This window comes from Cydia strobilella, chromosome 4 (genome assembly GCF_947568885.1).
Source record: "Cydia strobilella chromosome 4, ilCydStro3.1, whole genome shotgun sequence".
Taxonomy (NCBI): Eukaryota; Metazoa; Arthropoda; class Insecta; order Lepidoptera; family Tortricidae; genus Cydia; species Cydia strobilella.
The window spans coordinates 16,985,710-17,003,399 of NC_086044.1; the positions used below are offsets into that span (position 1 = coordinate 16,985,710).

At 40.8% G+C, this 17,690-nt stretch overlaps 3 protein-coding genes across 3 annotated transcripts in view; 1 reads left to right on the plus strand and 2 right to left on the minus strand.

Moving 5' to 3' along the window:
• LOC134740716 (metallophosphoesterase 1 homolog) overlaps nucleotides 1-3,517 on the minus strand; it is a 74,925-nt gene extending 71,408 nt beyond the window's left edge. The window contains exons 1-4 of the mRNA XM_063673297.1: nucleotides 3,209-3,517; nucleotides 2,946-3,129; nucleotides 2,049-2,190; nucleotides 1,138-1,304 (exon numbers count right to left, since the gene is read on the minus strand). Of these exons, the coding sequence (XP_063529367.1) occupies nucleotides 1,138-1,304; nucleotides 2,049-2,190; nucleotides 2,946-3,129; nucleotides 3,209-3,334 (619 nt within the window). The 5' untranslated portion in view covers nucleotides 3,335-3,517. The remainder of the gene's footprint in view (nucleotides 1-1,137; nucleotides 1,305-2,048; nucleotides 2,191-2,945; nucleotides 3,130-3,208) is intronic.
• Nucleotides 3,518-3,871: 354 nt separating this feature from the next.
• On the plus strand, nucleotides 3,872-12,309 carry LOC134740710 (GATOR2 complex protein WDR59). The gene is made up of 12 exons (XM_063673280.1): nucleotides 3,872-4,242; nucleotides 4,339-4,546; nucleotides 4,836-5,417; nucleotides 5,515-5,576; nucleotides 5,865-6,203; nucleotides 6,543-6,914; nucleotides 7,382-7,532; nucleotides 7,933-8,116; nucleotides 8,287-8,407; nucleotides 9,839-10,081; nucleotides 10,729-11,073; nucleotides 11,424-12,309. The coding sequence occupies exons 1-12, from the start codon at nucleotides 3,994-3,996 to the stop codon at nucleotides 11,637-11,639; spliced, it is 3,072 nt and encodes a 1,023-aa protein (XP_063529350.1). The 5' UTR covers nucleotides 3,872-3,993; the 3' UTR covers nucleotides 11,640-12,309.
• A 243-nt stretch (nucleotides 12,310-12,552) lies between these two features.
• LOC134740718 (uncharacterized) overlaps nucleotides 12,553-17,690 on the minus strand; it is a 29,943-nt gene continuing 24,805 nt past the window's right edge. The window contains exons 6-9 of the mRNA XM_063673301.1: nucleotides 17,381-17,507; nucleotides 16,796-16,958; nucleotides 15,788-15,961; nucleotides 12,553-14,951 (exon numbers count right to left, since the gene is read on the minus strand). Coding sequence (XP_063529371.1) covers nucleotides 14,924-14,951; nucleotides 15,788-15,961; nucleotides 16,796-16,958; nucleotides 17,381-17,507 — 492 coding nt within the window. The 3' untranslated portion in view covers nucleotides 12,553-14,923. The remainder of the gene's footprint in view (nucleotides 14,952-15,787; nucleotides 15,962-16,795; nucleotides 16,959-17,380; nucleotides 17,508-17,690) is intronic.

Below are 17,690 nucleotides of genomic sequence, written 5' to 3' on the forward strand. Positions count from 1 at the left end.
ACTTAAAATATCGTAACTTTAACTTTATCGATATAAATATCGACATTGCGCAGCATCTGAGTAGCGAAGTTATTTGACATTTAGGATAGCGAATATTCCAGATAAACGTAAAGAATAGTGACAAAGGATTGTGAACTCTAAGTTCTAACTGATAAAATATAGATTTACTTAACGAACATTCGTAAATAATGCAATAGAAACAGATTTTTCGTATTTATCGGATTATATTTAAATAAATAACCACCGGTGATAGGAAATACCTCCACGTGAAAGATTTTTTAAACCGCTGTGATTTCTGCAGCTTAATACTGCACAATACGGCATTTTAAATTTAATTATCAATTTTTGTTAGACGAGCGTACGTACGACGTGAATGTCATTCGAGCATGAAGTTTACACAACAACTGAGCATAGTCTGTGCATAAAGTGAGTCGGTCGCTACTAACTGTCGGATAGACGGGAACGCCCACTTGCCATCTCCATCCTACTCCGTGGCTACATATCATTTATAACATATAGCTCATCCTTGATCCTATAGAATATAATAGAATAGAATACTCTTTACTGGCCCACCTCAGTAAATCCTCGGTTATCGCTAAAGAAGACAATAACCTATAATATGATCCTAGTATTTTTTTACCCAGCCCAAACTTTAGGCTGCGTTTCCACCAGAGATGTGCGAGGATGCGTAGCGAGGGATGCGTGCTCGTTCAGATGTTTTTGAGCACATGGCGAATGTACACTTGCAGTCACAATTATTTTCAACAACTAAATCGTACCTTCCGATTGAAGAGGAGACCAAATATAAAAAGTGTTTTTTTTTTTTCAAACTACCAATCGAACGAAATTAGACCGAAGCATGGAGTGAGATGCCAGGCATTACCAGCAATCGTAAAACAAAGGTGCGAGTAACCGCTTTGAGCGCCTCTACTGCTGTATGCTGCTATCCTGAGAGAGGTACCGCTAAATAGATTATTCCAGCAATGTACTCAGTGAAGGCGCCTAGCCTAGCAAAGCCGTCACATTTTATGAATAATGTTACGAAAATCTGTAGAACCTCAAGCAATAAACATCAAAACCCCGAAGTAATCAGATATACACCGTACCTACAGCTAGAGAAGGCCTAGTAACTATTACCTGCAATGTCATGTATCTCAGCGTCAGCGCGCGCGCACAGGTCGCAGCCGTCGCCCTGCAGCGCCATGGAGTTGAGCAATACGAAGTGCGCGCCGCGCACGCTCAGCAGGCGCACGGGCGGCGCGCGCATGCGCCGCTCCCAGCGCCCAGAGAGTTGTGGAGTTATTCTGCCAACACGTTATTTTAAAGGCAAGTGCACACCAAATGCCTACGCAGCACATCATCGTCTGCAATTCCTCCTTAACACCACACAGACAAGACCCACAAAGGGTTGTGTCACAGGAAGTAAGGAGAATAAACAGATTAGCAGTTTTAACTGTGCAGTGTCATCACATCTGCGACGCATATAAAATCGAAATCAAGCAAACTTGCATGCAATCTGATTACTTGATTAGGTCCCTGAGCAGTTAGCATATGGCACTGGAGCTTTGTGTGCTCAGATTTGAACCATGTTCTTGTACAAAAACATGGTGATTGTTTTCAAATGTAAAAAATCGCACAATTAAATGACACATGTACAGCCTACTTATAAATATTAAAACAAAAACAAAAATATTCACTTTTTACCCAACTAGGGAACAAATCAAATTATTACTGTGAAATATTTTTTGATTTGTGTTTTTTAGTAGTCACACTACTATATATAAACTAGCCTATCCTTTTAAAGATAGCATACACCAGAGAATTTGGGACGGGTACCACCGTGGCCGAGTGGTCTAGTGGTCAGGATGTTAGCCGCGTAAGCTGAAGACGCGGGTACGATTCCCGCCTCGGCCACCGGTAGCCGAGGCGGACATGGTCACTTTTTCTTTAGTGTATGTTATATTTCAGTTTATATTCACTTTTTAATTAATGTAGTAATAATGTTAACATAAGCATAAAGTAATATACAGATGTAAGATGATACATACTTGTAATGGAAACCAACATCATGGTTTCCAGCAACAGCGTACAATGATGTCCCATCAGGAACTTTAAATAATTCATGAAATCTTTGGACATATTCATTGAAGTCCTTTTCTGAACACTTATCACCTTCATCAAACAGATCACCTGAAATTAAATGCATAGGTAAGTAAGTACCCAGTCTTAATACAAATAATCCTTTTCTTTCTTTTTTACGCCATTTTTGTACGGATGTGTACCATATACTGGAAGAGAAACGATAAACGGATAATTTCACCTTTGTATTTTTTGTGTTTTTTAGCATTCCATACCTCAAAAGGAAAAAACGGAACCCTATTGGATCACTTTGTTGTCCGTCCGTCTGTCTGTCAAGACCCTTTATCTTGGGAATGCGTGGAGGTATCGAGTTGCAACTTAAACCATATACTCAGATCTACGGTCCCTTGAAGCTGTGAAAAAATCAAACTTCTAAGTTAACGAAAAAAAAATGTTTATGCCTCAAAAATACATTTTTTGACACTCTCAAGGGAATCAAAATTAATATGGTACTTCCCGTTGACCTAGAACTATTAAATTTGGCAAGTAATATTGTCTTACACTACAAATACAGGGAAAAATGTGAAAACTGTATATTTGAAAAAATAAAAAAAAAATTACGGAACCCTCGCTGGGCGAGTCCGACTCGCACCTGGCCGGTTTTTCTGTTATGTTTTTCTTTTTTGTATCAGTACTATAAAATGTTTTACTACTATTCATATACCTATTTTATAGAAAAAGAAATGGATATACACATTACACACACACCTAAATGAGATTTAAAAATATTAGATGAAATAAAAAGATGCATATTATATAAATATAATCATAACTAAAATTAAATAAAAAGGTAAGTAATTGCCTACCTAAAACAAACACTATTTCTGGTCTATGTAAAGTCATAGCAGTTTGAAATGCGCGATGCATCTGCCATTCCCGTCGCCATTTGTCCAACCAGTGCGCTTTGCGACCCAGCAGGTGGGGATCAGCAAATAACATGGCATAAACTGGCTGGACATTGGACATCTTCTCTAACGTAGGAAAGCCGCACTGAAAAATAAGGATAACTTTACCTAGCACACTAACAAATAACATGAGGTAAACCAACACCAGAGTATTCAACCAGTACCTGAATTTGAACTACATAATATATGAGATATTCGCAATAAACGTAAATAAACAACAGTCCTGCTAAAAGCCGGGGTAAAGTATTGATAAACAACGACTGTCTTAACTTTCGGAAACCTAAAGCCATAGCCAAGTAATTCTTACTATTAGGATAATATATTCGCACATAAAACCTTATGTTTATACATTAAAAATATTTTATTTCTAATAATACAAGACCTCTAAACAATTAGCCCGAAATTAACGATCGAAACGGTTTTGACGTTTATTACACGTATTTCGTTTCGACTATTTCGCTCGGCCGGCCACCAGCAACCAGCAAGAGCGCTATAAATTCACCGCCATCAAGCACAAAACTTCGCTTGGTTGTTTCGCTTTGAGCGCTTCCGTGTTGTTTAACTATAGTTGGTCAAGCAAATCTTGTCACTCTTGTCAGTAAATAAGAACAAAAACAACTATACTCATCCTTTCTTTTGTGTGTTAGTACTAGTGTAAGACAATGATAGTATGATTCTCTCTGTCTATGTTTGAAATGAGAAATGAGACAGTCCTTTGAGAAACTATACTTAACAGACGGGTTTAAAGAATTTGAAAAGCTCCTTTGGACAGCTGATTAGAACTGTCATGTTGACATTTTATGATAATAATATGGTGTGTGTTGTGGTGTGTTGCGCTGATTATAGAGATCTAGCGATTGTTATCATGAACTGAATAGTTTTGTGTAAATAAAAGATATTCAGTTTTTTATATTATTGTATATAAATACTTATCTAACTACAAGTCAAAATGTCTGTGCACTGGAGTTCCGAGCTGATGAAATGGGAGTACCGGGAGTTGCAGGCCACTGCTATGTCCGTCGATTTTTCTGGTAACAACGTATTACTAGCCGGACGGCGATGGCTAGCGATTAAGCAAGTTAATTTGGAAGAAGATGCTGGTGACATTATAAAGAAGTACCCGCGCCACAGCAAGTACGACGCAGCCGGAGCGGAGTGGTGTCAAACATATCACGGGCAGAAGCTTTGTGCGATCGCGGTAAATAAAATAAAATATTCTCCGTGTAAATTGGCAGCCGTTATCATTCACACAAGTATATGATACCCTATTTTAATTTAATTCTACATATTGTAGAGTAATCAGCGTGTTGACGTATACGAATGGCGGGCAGGCAACGATCTGACTTGTATTTGCTCTCTACGCGGGCACACTCGAGTTGTGAGCGACACGCACTTCCACAGACAAGACCACAACCTCATAGCAACATGTTCTATAGATACTTTCACTCACATGTGGGACCTCCGGGATGCAAGAAAACCAGTAATGTCACTGTGTGCAGTGGGTAAGATACAATTTTCTCAGTAACATAATAACACAGATACCTATCCCAATGAGTCAGTGTATCCATAAATCTAGACTACAGACTATACTTAACTATTAGAATTTAATAAGAATTTTTGCAACATAATTAAACATAAGGATTTACAAGTTTTATTTTCTGTATAATAACTCCCAAACTTAATCAACAGATTTTATTTCAGTTTTTTTAAGGGTGAACTTCTTGAGACTTGTTGAGTCATGGTTTGAATAAAATGTGGAGGGGCCTTTAACACTGTATGTTTGGTTTACAGCGGGGGCTTCACAAGTTCAGTGGAACAAGGTGGCATCCCACATAGTGGCAACAGCACATGACGGAGACATCAAAATATGGGATTACCGAAAACACAGTGCACCATTTCAGTACATTTCAGCTCACTTATGCAAAATCCACGGTGTAGACTGGAGTCCCCACCATGAATATCAATTAGTGACATCCAGTCATGATGGGAGCATCAAGTTCTTTGACATCAATAATGCTAGGAGGCCAGAGAATGTTATAAACACTAACTTCCCAGTGTGGAGAGCTATATATACACCATTTGGGAGTGGTTTGTTGACTATAGGTGTTGGATGGGGCGGGTTACCTCGGGTGGAGCAAGCTGGGGTCATTGGTATATGGGTGTCAGATATCTTAACACACAGGCTCGTGGGACATACAGACACAGTACAGACAATGGTGTGGAGGCCAAACACACCTCCAGATAACTACCAGCTAGTGACATGGGGCAGAGATCAATCTTTAAGGATTTGGGCAATGCAGCCCTCTTTGCTGAAAATGTGCCACCATTATTTACCCAATGATAGTGAAATTGAAGAGGACAATAGTAGTGACAGTGAGTATTTTTGCATAGGTTGGTAAGTTACTGTGCAGGATACAGTATGTCTTGAATAGAACTCAGAAACTACTCTATTCAAATGTTTCTGTTTCAGCAATGTCACCAGTTGAATCGATGAATGATGGATCTGACAGTACAGGACAAGATATACAAATGGTATAATTTATTTTCTAAGATCAGGCAGGCAGGCAGTCTAGCATTTTAACATAGCCACAGAATAAATAATAGTACTAGGTACAGAAGGTTCACTCTAACAAAACGCGTCCATTACCAGAGATATAAGCGCAAGCGCGAGCAGGCTCCCATTCCGTAGTGGTGCGCGGCAACTACTACTGCTAGGCACCAAAATTGGTGTGGGCCGCATGTACTTGTACGGGCGCGACGAAATCGCGGAGTGAGCCACGACTGACACAGCTTACTAACCGTATAACCAATTTTTTTCAGACCAAGATGCCAACCTCAAACTTAATATCAATAGATGAAGAGTTCGAATCTATAAGAGAAATGGCGAATATTGAAGTGACTGACATGAACACAGAAACAAGGATATGTCAGATACACTCAGAACGCAATGGATATACAGCCAACCTACAAGTGGCATTCCCTAAAAATGTACCTGAACAAATTATACCAAAGTTCTCCTGGCTCTCAGGTACAAATATTGATAGCACAACAACTATCAAAATTCTACAAGCTTTAAATAGAACAGCCCATCGCAAGAAGAAGGAAGGCCAAAGGTGTCTGTTACATTGTCTAAAGACATTGGCGACATCTATTGATGAGGTAATTACCAATCAAATTTTTTAAATCAAATGAGCAACACTGTATGCAACTTCAAATACAAGTACAATAGGCATAATTGTAAATATATATTTCAATAGTCGAAGTATTTATTTATTCTAAGTTTTAAATGATCTCAATTTGTCACAAGCACAAAAAATGAGGATGAGCTTTATTCGTATATTTTTTGCTGGATTACTAAAAACTACCCTTTTATTGATTAATTTTTCCAATATTGATAAATCATTCGGCATTCAATTGATCTACATTTGACGCAAAATCATTCTAAAGAAGGAAATTCTTTACCTACGAGTATGTGTTATCCGTCAATGTTATTTACAGATTCCAGTTAAATCTAGTGACGATTCCGACTCAATGAAGTCTAGTCAAAGAAGCCAGTCAGAAAGCGAAAACGCCGGCGACGCGTGCATCCCCTTCCCCCGCACTTCCGGGGCAAAGTGGTGCGGCGTCAGCACGTTAGTTGTGTTCAATCGTCCGTCGAATAGTCGGAGACTGTCCTTGAAGCCTGAGGCGGGGACCCCGAGGTCGATGTCGTCGCTGTCGACTATTCCTAGCCTTTTCGGGAGCGGTTACGGCTCGGTGTCGCCACACGCCACCACGACGCCGTCGCCGACGAACGCGCCTGGGTTCCCGCAGTTGCTACATAGGCATCCGTCTAATTCTATCACGACGTTCTACTTTCAAGATCGTTGGGTAAGTACATAGACTGCCTTTCACGGCTTTGTGAAGCGTTTACGAACGCGAGGTAACCACACGTAGGCGCTCTTCATTACGTCGCAAGCTGCACCACTCACTTTTATCCTACGCCATTTTTAGTGTTCCGTGCGTCTTTGTTTTGAAAAACGGAACACTTATGGGATCACTTCGGTCTTGCAAATCAGTTAATTTACTTTAACAGCTCATGCTTATCTTTAGAACAGAATTTTTGCTAGCATTTTTAATTTCCATGAATACATAAAAATAAAAATGTTAGCAAAAATATATAAACGTGGCAATTAAATGAGTTCAGTTCGCTTTGCAGTAAAGCTTTGCCAATAAATTTATATTGGGCCTTTTGTCCAAAACCGCTTAGTATAAATCTTTAGTGTTATAAGGAGTAAGGGCATTGTTTGGTGTACGTTACAAATCATTGCATTATTAACATGTGTATGTTGATACAGAAAGCGCAAGGCCGGCGCGCCGGCAGCATGCGCAGTCGCGGCAGCATCTCTGGGTGCTCACCTAGAGTCGTACTCTACGCGGCGCCCGATCTGTTCCCTCTGAACCGGGTACTCGCCGAGAAATACGTCATTAACGCTGAGGACTCCGTCGGTACGATATTCTATTATTTTTTATTCCAACAATTGACATTATGAAAACTCCATCCATCAACATACGGGTGGATTTTTAACCCCTTAGCCATACATACTGAGCAACTTTTACTACGGGATCAACACCGAAATCGCTAAAAAAATGTTGGTTCTCCCATAGAAAACATCGACTTCTGATCAGGCGTAATGTATCAAACAGCCATTTTTTTTTCGATTTCGGGGTTAGTCCGATAGTAAAAGTAGTGTATTCACCTCGCTAAATATCTATGTCTAAGGGTTGAAAAAACATCTTTAATCACTTAAGTGATTCTATCTACATTTTACGGTTAATGAAATACAATTGGTTGATAGATTGACCAACAGGGGAGGCTTAGTTATAGAGACTGTATACATTTTTACAGAAATGTGCGAGGCGAATGCGCGGATAGCATCAGCGGAAGGCGAAAGCGAGCTCGCGCACGCATGGCGGCTAGCCGCGCTGGCGGCGCGGGCGCTCCGCGCGCGACCCACCGACCACTGCGCCTCCAGCGAGGAGAGCATGGGCTGGGCGCAGCACCCGCTGTGCTGCAGTCTGCTGCAGTCGCTGTGAGTAGTGTACCTCTGACAACTCCTCGCTCACAAAAAAATGGCATTCTAAATATCCGGTTCGGTTCGGGACCAATTTGTCTGTGTGAGAGAGAGTTGAAATGTCAAGTTCAAGATACATAATAGTATCTTTAATATTGGATTGTTTCTAAAGCTACTTTGAATTGTAGGATATCCCACTACGCCAAGGCGTTGGACGTGCAAATGGCGGCGATGCTGGCGTGCGCCTTCTCCATCTTCAACGACACCAACAAGTGGAGCTCGCAGTCCACTATTAGCAATTCTAGTTATGTAAGTTGCCACTTTACATCTTAAGAATTAATAAGATTTTTGCTATGCATGTTGTACAATATTTTTGTACTAAGAAAAAACCGGACAAGTGCGAGTCGAACTCGCCCACCGTGGGTTCCGTATTTTTTAGTATTAAATCATCATCACTCATCAGAAATACATCATCTGTGAAAATTTCAACTGTCTAGCTATCACGGTTCATGAGATACAGCCTGATGACAGACTGACAGATGGACAGAGACAGACGGACAGTGGAGTCTTAGTAATAGGGTCCCGTTTTTACCCTTTGAGTACAGAACCCTAAAAATAGCTATTTGTATAATTTAATGAAAAATGTATGTCATGAAAGAGGTGTATATAATAATTGTCGATCGCTGACTGTGGAACTCGCCCGTGAGGGAGTCTCGCTTAGTTATTGCTATTATCTCTCAGCAAATCACCTACCAAACCCACAGCTTACCTATTAAAGTAATTTTTAGGGTTCCGTAACTCAAAATAAAAAATTAAGAACTTAATTTATATCGTGTAGAATGAAAGAGCGTATAGTGAGAATCTCAAATATATATTTTTGTAATTTTAAAATAAATAGTTTAGAAGTTATTTAAGCAAAGAGGCAAAAAATGACCATCCCCCATCCTTTATCTCCGAAACTACTGGGTCTAAAATTTTGAAAAAAATACACAAAATAGTTCTTTACCTATTAGAAAACCTATTAGAAATGTGCAGTCAAGCGTGAGTCGGACTTAATTACTTAGTTTTTGATCTCCTATGTGGGGGGGAGGGGGTTTAAAGACCGGGTTTTTATCGTTGAGTCACTCTTCGTTTACTGCTCACCAGTAGGCCGAGCACATGATTGACGCGACAGTATCTCGCCGCGAGATGGACTACCCGTCTTTTACTAACTGTATGAATTAAAGGGGGACGGGTAGTCTATGTCGCGGCGAGATACTCTCGCGCCAATCATGAGCTAGCCCGGCTGTCTAGTTTTATTTGAACATGACTCCGACTGCAATACTTCCCATACACTTTATATAAGACACTTCATTAGCGCTCCAACTCGCGACTGTCAGGGACAGTGCGCCTTGTAGCGTAGGTAAACGAAAATTTAAACTTGGCATTGACACGTAACGCCAATAAAGCGGCCCTTACGCTGCGTTTTACGTAAGCGAACAACTCGCGGACGCCAAGCGGCGGGCCCACGGCGTTTGCGTTCGCAACGATATCGCCCACGTAGGACACTTCAATAGGTATCAAAGGACACTAACACTATGGACATTAGTCTGAAATAAAATATATTGATTGATTTATTGAAAGGATCTATTCACCCCGCGCCGCATCGCTTCGCTTCGCGTTAGCGTGTTGTTCGCCTACGTAGTACGCTGCGTTAAAGTAGACTCGCGTTCCCTTAATTAACTTGTAAACACGTTTTAGGGCAACGGTACATCTCCATACAGCACAGTAAACCAATACAGCGAAATAGCCGACGGCTGGATGAATGTCCGCAGCAACTCTTGCTCCGAGGCCGAGAACTTCTACACGGACTCGAGCGTGTCCAAGTCGGAACGCATGTCGGCCTGCGTTCTCGACGAGGCCGCGGTGCATCAGTACCACTGCTTTAAAAGAGTCTACGCGGACATTTTGCACCGGTGGCAGCTTTTATACAAGAGGACTGAGGTAGTTATTATATTAACTTTTATAAGGACTTGAGCGTGTCCAAGTCGGGCCGGATGTCGGCCTGCGTTCCGAGGAGGCCGCGGTACAGGTCGATTCACATAGGCTGGCAGGAATGCAATGAATGAGTGAATGAAAATATCTTATGTGTGAATAAAATGGTGGCTCTAACTGTATACCGAGACCGAGACAGGTGAATACAATGAAAGTTTCGGACATTCCATTCGTGCCAGCTATCGACCTGGGGCCCATTTCTCGAACGGTATTAAGCTAATATATTATTAGTCCACAAACTGTCAAATCGTATGGGTTTCCATGATAACACACTTATAATATTAGCCTAATATTGTTCGAGAAATGGGCCCCTGTACACCAGTACCGCTGCTTTAAAAGACAGATGCAAAATATCCGCGTACACGGATATTTTGCATCTGTGATAAATAGCTATTATATATTCAAGGCGATCGGGACAATTCGTATCGGTACTAATTTTTGATATAACAATATTTGCAACGCTTACCGTACTCCAATTCGGACTTTAAAATAGTGTAAGAAAAAAACAACATAACTCGGTCACTGCATTAGGCAAAAATTAATAAGTATAAATGAAGGAGACATACTCGTATATTCGTGTCGTTACCTTATATTAGGTGATGAAGCTGGTCCGCGTGCGGCAACCGGCAGTGTGGTTGGGGCCGGAGCTGAGCGCCCTGTGCTGCGGGTGCGGGCGCAGCGCGCGGGAGCGGGCCGCGTGCGCCGCGTGCCGCCGCCTCGCGCTGCGCTGCGCCGTGTGCGCGCGCGGCGTGCGCGGCCGCGCCATGGCCTGCGCCTACTGCGGCCACGCGGGACACGCCGGCCACATGCTGGCCTGGTCAGTACCACTCATATCTCCGCCTCGCGCTGCGCTGCGCCGTGTGCGCGCGCGGCGTGCGCGGCCGCGCCATGGCCTGCGCCTACTGCGGCCACGCGGGACACGCCGGCCACATGCTGGCCTGGTCAGTACCACTCATATCTTGTTACTTACGGGTTACAGGATTCCAACGCGCGTAAACCCAAGGCCTCTGTTTTCATTGACACCGTGTGAGAAGCATGCGACTTTTCTATAGTACGTAATACGCGTATGGCCTTAACCGCACGCCAGCGGTTGCAGCAGTTGAAACATATGAGACCCTGTATCGAATGGCACATACGGTCTGAACACGAGCTCTGAAGACGCACACGGCACAAACTCCGGCTTCTACAACTCTGTAATGCTCGGAACTCGTGCTCGAGCTACCTATATGTACTTATATAAGTAACGTGAATAAGTAAAATGTGAAGTAATTATATTGTTTTGTTGTGTCAGGTTCGAGAAGCACGACACGTGCCCCACGGGCTGCGGCTGCAAGTGCCTCGTCGACAGCAACGCGTTCTGGAAGGGCGTCAAATATGCCTAGAACTATACAAGTACCCACCTTTCTTATATCTTACTAGTTTCTTGATTTCCATCGATTATCTAATCTATAAGGGACGAACGCAAGAAACAAAATGCGAACAAGAAGCTCGATATATAGCAACATAGGACCAATTTCTTGTGTATTTGCATCTCACATTTCGCATTTAGTAAGAGAGTGAGCCGCAATGCACATTAGACCAAGATATTGGACAAGTGGTATACCAACCTTACCAATATTTGACACGCCATATTACTTCTTGGTAATTGGACATCATGTAAGTCTTTGATATTTACATTTCACAGGCATATAAAAAATTAAACTAAGAGAACTGACATTAAAGTTTGACATGAAGTGATCAAGTCAAATATGACCTGGATTTTAATACCGATGTTTCAAGTGGAAACAGTTTCATACCCCGTTCGGTAAAATTACTTAGCTGCAATTTAGTAACAGTAAATGTTAAAACAATCTTGCTGGGGTTGATTTGTAATGACCATCATCAGGATTTATTTGTAAAAATGTAATATTTTAGACATTATTTGTATAATAAATACCTCCGAATTTGAGTACAATTTGTAATAAAAACACTCGTGTTATTTTATATTTTTATTAAACAAACTTTTTACAATTTTATAATTATCCAATTAGAATGTAAAGTGCACGTTATTGTAAGTCGAGTGCGCGTACGATCCCTAAAATGTATGCTTTACTTCAGTCTCGTTCAAGCATTTCATAAGATTCATTCAAAGCGGTATTAGGTACGTATAATTTGAGGGTCGGTCTAGATGAGCTAAGGTTTATGATGAGTAAACGAACAAAATCATTGTGTTTATAGTATGAATCTTCTCAAATGATCTGTAAGTCTAAGACCCTAATCTGTTTACCAAAAGCCATTGTTTCTTTTTCGTGAACGGTCGGCCATTGTGTCTGAGCGCGTGCTGCGGCGCGTGCCATTGTCAGACACAATGGCCGACCGCTCGCAGAAAAGAAACAATGGCTTATGTTTAACAGATTACCGTCTTAGGCGTAAAAATCATTTGAGAAGATGCAGACTATAGTTACGTGTGATGCACGCGTGGTGTTTAATAGCAATAGGAATAGAATTATGGTAGAAAAATATGATGATACCGCAGGATATAAGCAAAACGAAGACTGATGTGTCAAACTCGTCGTAAGCCCTTTACACAGTGACTTTCGCCAATATGCGTATCCAATCAAGTGTGGAACCAGAAGGACGGCGTAAATTAGCTAATTAATTCACCTTAATTGGACTAACACACTTCACAGGAGGGTGACAACACGTCATAAAATACAAACCACGAAAAATTCGATCTCACTCAGTCTTAGGCCGCTCTTACCCAATGTCATAATGAATGTAACATGTACTCGTAGCTGTAGAAAAAATGGTTGTCAGTAGATTATTTTAAATGTACAGTCAACCAATTTGATTCCTAGGCCACTATAGAATCATGTCATTATGAATTAATTTGTTTGTTTTCTACGACAGTATTTATTGAATGATGTAAGTATGTATCTACCAATAAAAGCGACAAGGTTATATAGTTGCCTAGGAATCAAATTGGTTGACTGTACCTGCAAACAGCAACAGAAGCAACACAACACTTAACTGACCATATTTTTTGCGTTGATAATCAATTCTACAAATGGTTACTTGATTAAGAAGGTATATTGGGATTAGGTATGTAGGTATGTTGCTACATTATGGCAATATTGTTAAGGTTAGATAAGGTAAGAGAAACACTTGTAAGGAATTCGCACTGCTCCTCTTTCCCCGAACAAAATAAACTATGTTTCTGTTCCCAACATGGGTTCACCTATTTTTGCAGTGTACTTCTAATACATAGTCGCTCGATCTATCAATCGTATGGCAATCAATACTCTAATTACATTAATTCGAAAAAATATAGCTTATTTACAATTTGCAGCAGGTTTTATTTTATACATTACTGTTAACTTACGACTAGCAGGCAAGGTACTAGAACACCGCACTATATATATACCTATATATATAGACACGCACAGTATTACTCCATATTGGCTTCGTGATCATTCATTGTAATTATTGTATACTTCATAAACATGTGTTTTTAGCAACCCACGTTTCGTTATCTCGTTTGCGGTATGCATAACTGACTACACACTAAAGCAAAGTATCTTCACAACGACTATAATCTTTAGGTATTTAGATTCATCTCAATCATTTCGAGTGCTTTTGTTTATTTATTAGATAATCTGGTTTTAATTACGTAATGTCAATTAACTTGTTATTAAACTTGTTTAGAAGCATTCAATGTAACATAAAGGTTACATTTACATGACTACATTTTACAAATATTACCTAGCCAAGTAAATTATCTAGGTACGGTCACAGACTTTAATTGTTGACCCATCTAAGGTCCAAGCTAATTTGGTTGTCAATACTAACGGTATCAAATGTCCAATGTCTTTACATTGCACTAAACAAATACACACTAAATAAGTCGTCACTAAATGGCTCAACAATTAAAGTCCATGACAGTACTATACATAGAAAAACCGTCTTTTTGTGATAGTGTGCTATCAAACATTACCCATTACAATCATTACATATTCTAATAGGGTTCAAAAAATGGAGTAATTTTTTTTTCATTCAAACCGAAATATAATTAACGCCCATTACCTAAACTTTGATGTATGTATATGTTAACTATGATAGCGTAAATTATATAAGGTACGTAGGTAGGTACATTGTTTTTGTCACTGATATCATATAATATATTGAGATTCAATTTAATATTCATAATCAATGCGTTACATAAGGTATTTACAATATTTTATAATCCGAATGTTGAGGTCCCACAATTGAATTAGAAACCTAAATAACAATGTAATAGATACTAATATGGGCACGTCTGCTCACGGCGTTAATTTTATAAGGTAGGTACCCATAAAACTAATCTTGCTAACTTAACTGTAACTTCTCTTAATATACACTAAATAACTTATAACAAACACAAGTCTACAACTAAAAGCTATTTGTAAAATAAAAATCTAAAACACTTCTATTACCTACAAATTATTTAAAACATAATTTAAATAGGTAGTCACAACGTAGGTTTAATCAGATAACATAATAGGTAGGTTTTGTACAATCTACGATGTCTTTGTGAAATTGGTTGGATACGCAGCGTTGTATCTAGTTAGTGCTTTTCTGCGAATTTAACATTTAACATCAAATTGCGAAAAAGTGGTACTACAAAAGAGTCCGGACTCTTTTCTTTTTTTGGATGAATGGGTGATTCTATTGGGAAATTCCTAAGTATTACTAAAAATATCTACACACTAATAATCTACTTTCTTCATAGAAATAAGGTGCATGCACGACGAAATAAGGTGGACACGTCGGGTCTCAGAGGCGAGTTGTTCTATTGTAGCAGCTAAAACAAACAACATCGATCAGTCAACACCTATTAATACAAACACGAATTACTTACCTACTCGTCTAGAAAATTTTCGAATAGTGCAAATATGTCAATGGTGTAAAACTATAAAACTAATTTACAGGTCAACTATTCCATGTATTAACTAAGTACCTAACCTAAGTACAATTTAATGTGGGTGATTACAATGTTTAGCTATTAGTTTGGAATACATCAGCTTTCGGCCCGCTGCGATAAACAAAGTTACCACTGTCGGGCAACGTCGAGCAGAAAAATAGTATACACACCTCGTCCAGTAAATAAAAAAAGCCTCAGATCACATATTACATATGATTTGAGACATTTCTGGCTCTACTGCCCTAGGTATGTAATATACTATTGCTCACATAGGCATGTTGCCAAAATGATAGAGCAAGAACCTCCTCCATAATGAAGGTCCTTACTCTAAGAGTAAGATTAGCAAATACCTTGCTAGATTAGCGGATACTTTCAGAATGATCGTAGCCCTAAGTCTGGTGGTGCTAAACGAATCGAGCTGAATTAGAAAAATATTGGACTGTAGAAGATAAACCACAAAACTATGTAAATAATGGACAGACAACGGACGTTGTCGTCGAGGTAATAATTACGGTCGAGTCGCAAATGACGTGACGCTTAACTTCGAAGAGATCGTTCAGCGCGAGTCGACCTAAAGAAGGCACTCATATTACATCAGGTTACATGTTGATTACATGGCACATAAAAGTTCAACCGTTTTAAACTATGACGATCAATCAACGCGAGTCTGCCGAATGAAGGGCGTGAGTAAAATGAGCGTGACGTTCCTTGCGTACCTCTCGAGCAGGCGGCGCTTGAGCTCGGGCGGGTAGGTGACGTAGATATAGTGGTCGTCGTGGTCGGGGTCGTCCAGCAGCGCCTCCTCGGCGGCCAGGCGCTCCGCGCGCGCGGGCGACGAGTGCGTCGTCATCGACACCGACGCGCTGCCAGCCACGCTGCCTTCCTCAGAACTGGAAACATCATTTTCGACACACTTGCTCAAAACGACGTTTTTATTCCACCGATTTTTGGCTCATAATCCTAGATATTGAACACGCGTGCTCTTTCAGTGTATTATTCCACTCGTGCTTTTTCATTATATTATCCGACTGAGTTAAGAAGGTAACTGATTGCTAATAATATGCATGGAAAGGGAGCCTTCTTTAATTGGTCGGACTGGCGGGCACCGGCGCGCCCGACCGCCTGCGCGGTGCGCGGCCCGGCACGCCCGCCCGCCGCGCCGCCCGCGGCCGGGGCGAGGGGCGGCCGGCAGTATGACAGATGCAACACACAATATTAACTGTTTTAATATTAAAATTTGATTAATATGAGTTTCTTTTTTTTTCTCGCAAGTGTGTTGAAAAACGTCGTATGAAACGCGTGTGCATTGGTCATTACACACATCGGCTTTCTTATTACGCGCTCGCTTACAGCTCGCGCGCACGATATCGCCTAGTGTGTAATAACCAACTTAGCACACTTGTATCATAATGTACTATTAGGTACGATTTAAATGATTTGACACTTTCGCGCTGACCAAAAACTGACCTTCCCGGTGATATTCCCACAGCAGTTTTATACATATCAGATAGCTAACGTTTGCTGGTCATGTCTTGGTTAGTATTGGAGTAAGCTTTTTCAAAGAAATGGAGTAAAAGGAAAGTAAATAGGAGAAGCCAGCGGAAGATGCACGCGACTGGCGTCGTGTCTCGTGTCTTCTAGTAAACAGGCGAAGTTTAATACTGTGTTAAAACATTATAGTAGCACGAATATATTTAGTAGTTGGCCATTAGTAATATGCTTACTCGAACACGATCCAGATGATGTAATAGCACATGCACAGCGCCAACGCGAGCCCGGTGGCTAGCGCCAGCAGCAGCGGCCAGGGGAAGGCGCGCGCGGTGGGCGCCGTGTCCTCCCAGTAGCGGTCGCAGCTCAGGTACCAGCACACGGCGCGCTGCATCTCGTCTGCACAAAGTCGAAGGATATTAGTAATGGTGATCTGTTGGAAAAGCAGTTAAGCAAGTAAATATCTTCGGATTTTACCCCCAATGTCAACGATACCCACTCCAGAAAACTTAGTGCAATTAAAGCAGTCTTTGTAGCGCACTTAATTGACAACTCATATTTTTATTGGCTGTAGGGCTCCCAAAATTAACGACATGTCAATTACGTAATTAGTTACGAAATTCAAAATTAATTTGACTGATATTTAATTTAGCCGTTTGTGTTACAAATCGGTAAAAGTTTATTTATTGAATCCTTTCGACACAGGATTACAAGTTCGGCACTCAGCCTACAGTTAGTTCAGTATGATACCGCAGCCGTTGTTTTTGGATCTCCGAGCCGAAGAAGAGGCTGAAAAGCTGTTTCCTTCTTGACAAACATACCTTCAAGTTCTGTAAACTGGTGTTGCGTGAGATGCAACAACAAAGTGGCGATGCAGGAATGAACCACTCGCTCGCAGCGCACTTTGAGTAGCTGAAGACGCGCGGGGTCGCAGGCAGCACGCTCCGCCTGCAATCACAATCAAGTTGCTGGTGTGATGAATTTATTAATTACCTACTGCATTCCTAATAATAATGATTATGGACAGTGGGCACGGTGTTTAAAGATCACTAAGTAATGGAGCCGAGCCAACAAGAGATTCTGAAGACCTGGCGAGCCTGAGACAGCTCGATAATTGCCGGAACTTGAGAA

Coding starts and splice junctions, on each gene's coding strand:
- LOC134740710 (XM_063673280.1), top strand. CDS start 3,994: ATGTCTGTGCACTGGAGTTCCGAGCTGATGAAATGGGAGTACCGGGAG. Junction 4,243..4,338: donor AGAAGCTTTGTGCGATCGCG/GTAAATAAAATA, acceptor TACATATTGTAG/AGTAATCAGCGTGTTGACGT. Junction 11,074..11,423: donor GCCGGCCACATGCTGGCCTG/GTCAGTACCACT, acceptor TTGTTGTGTCAG/GTTCGAGAAGCACGACACGT.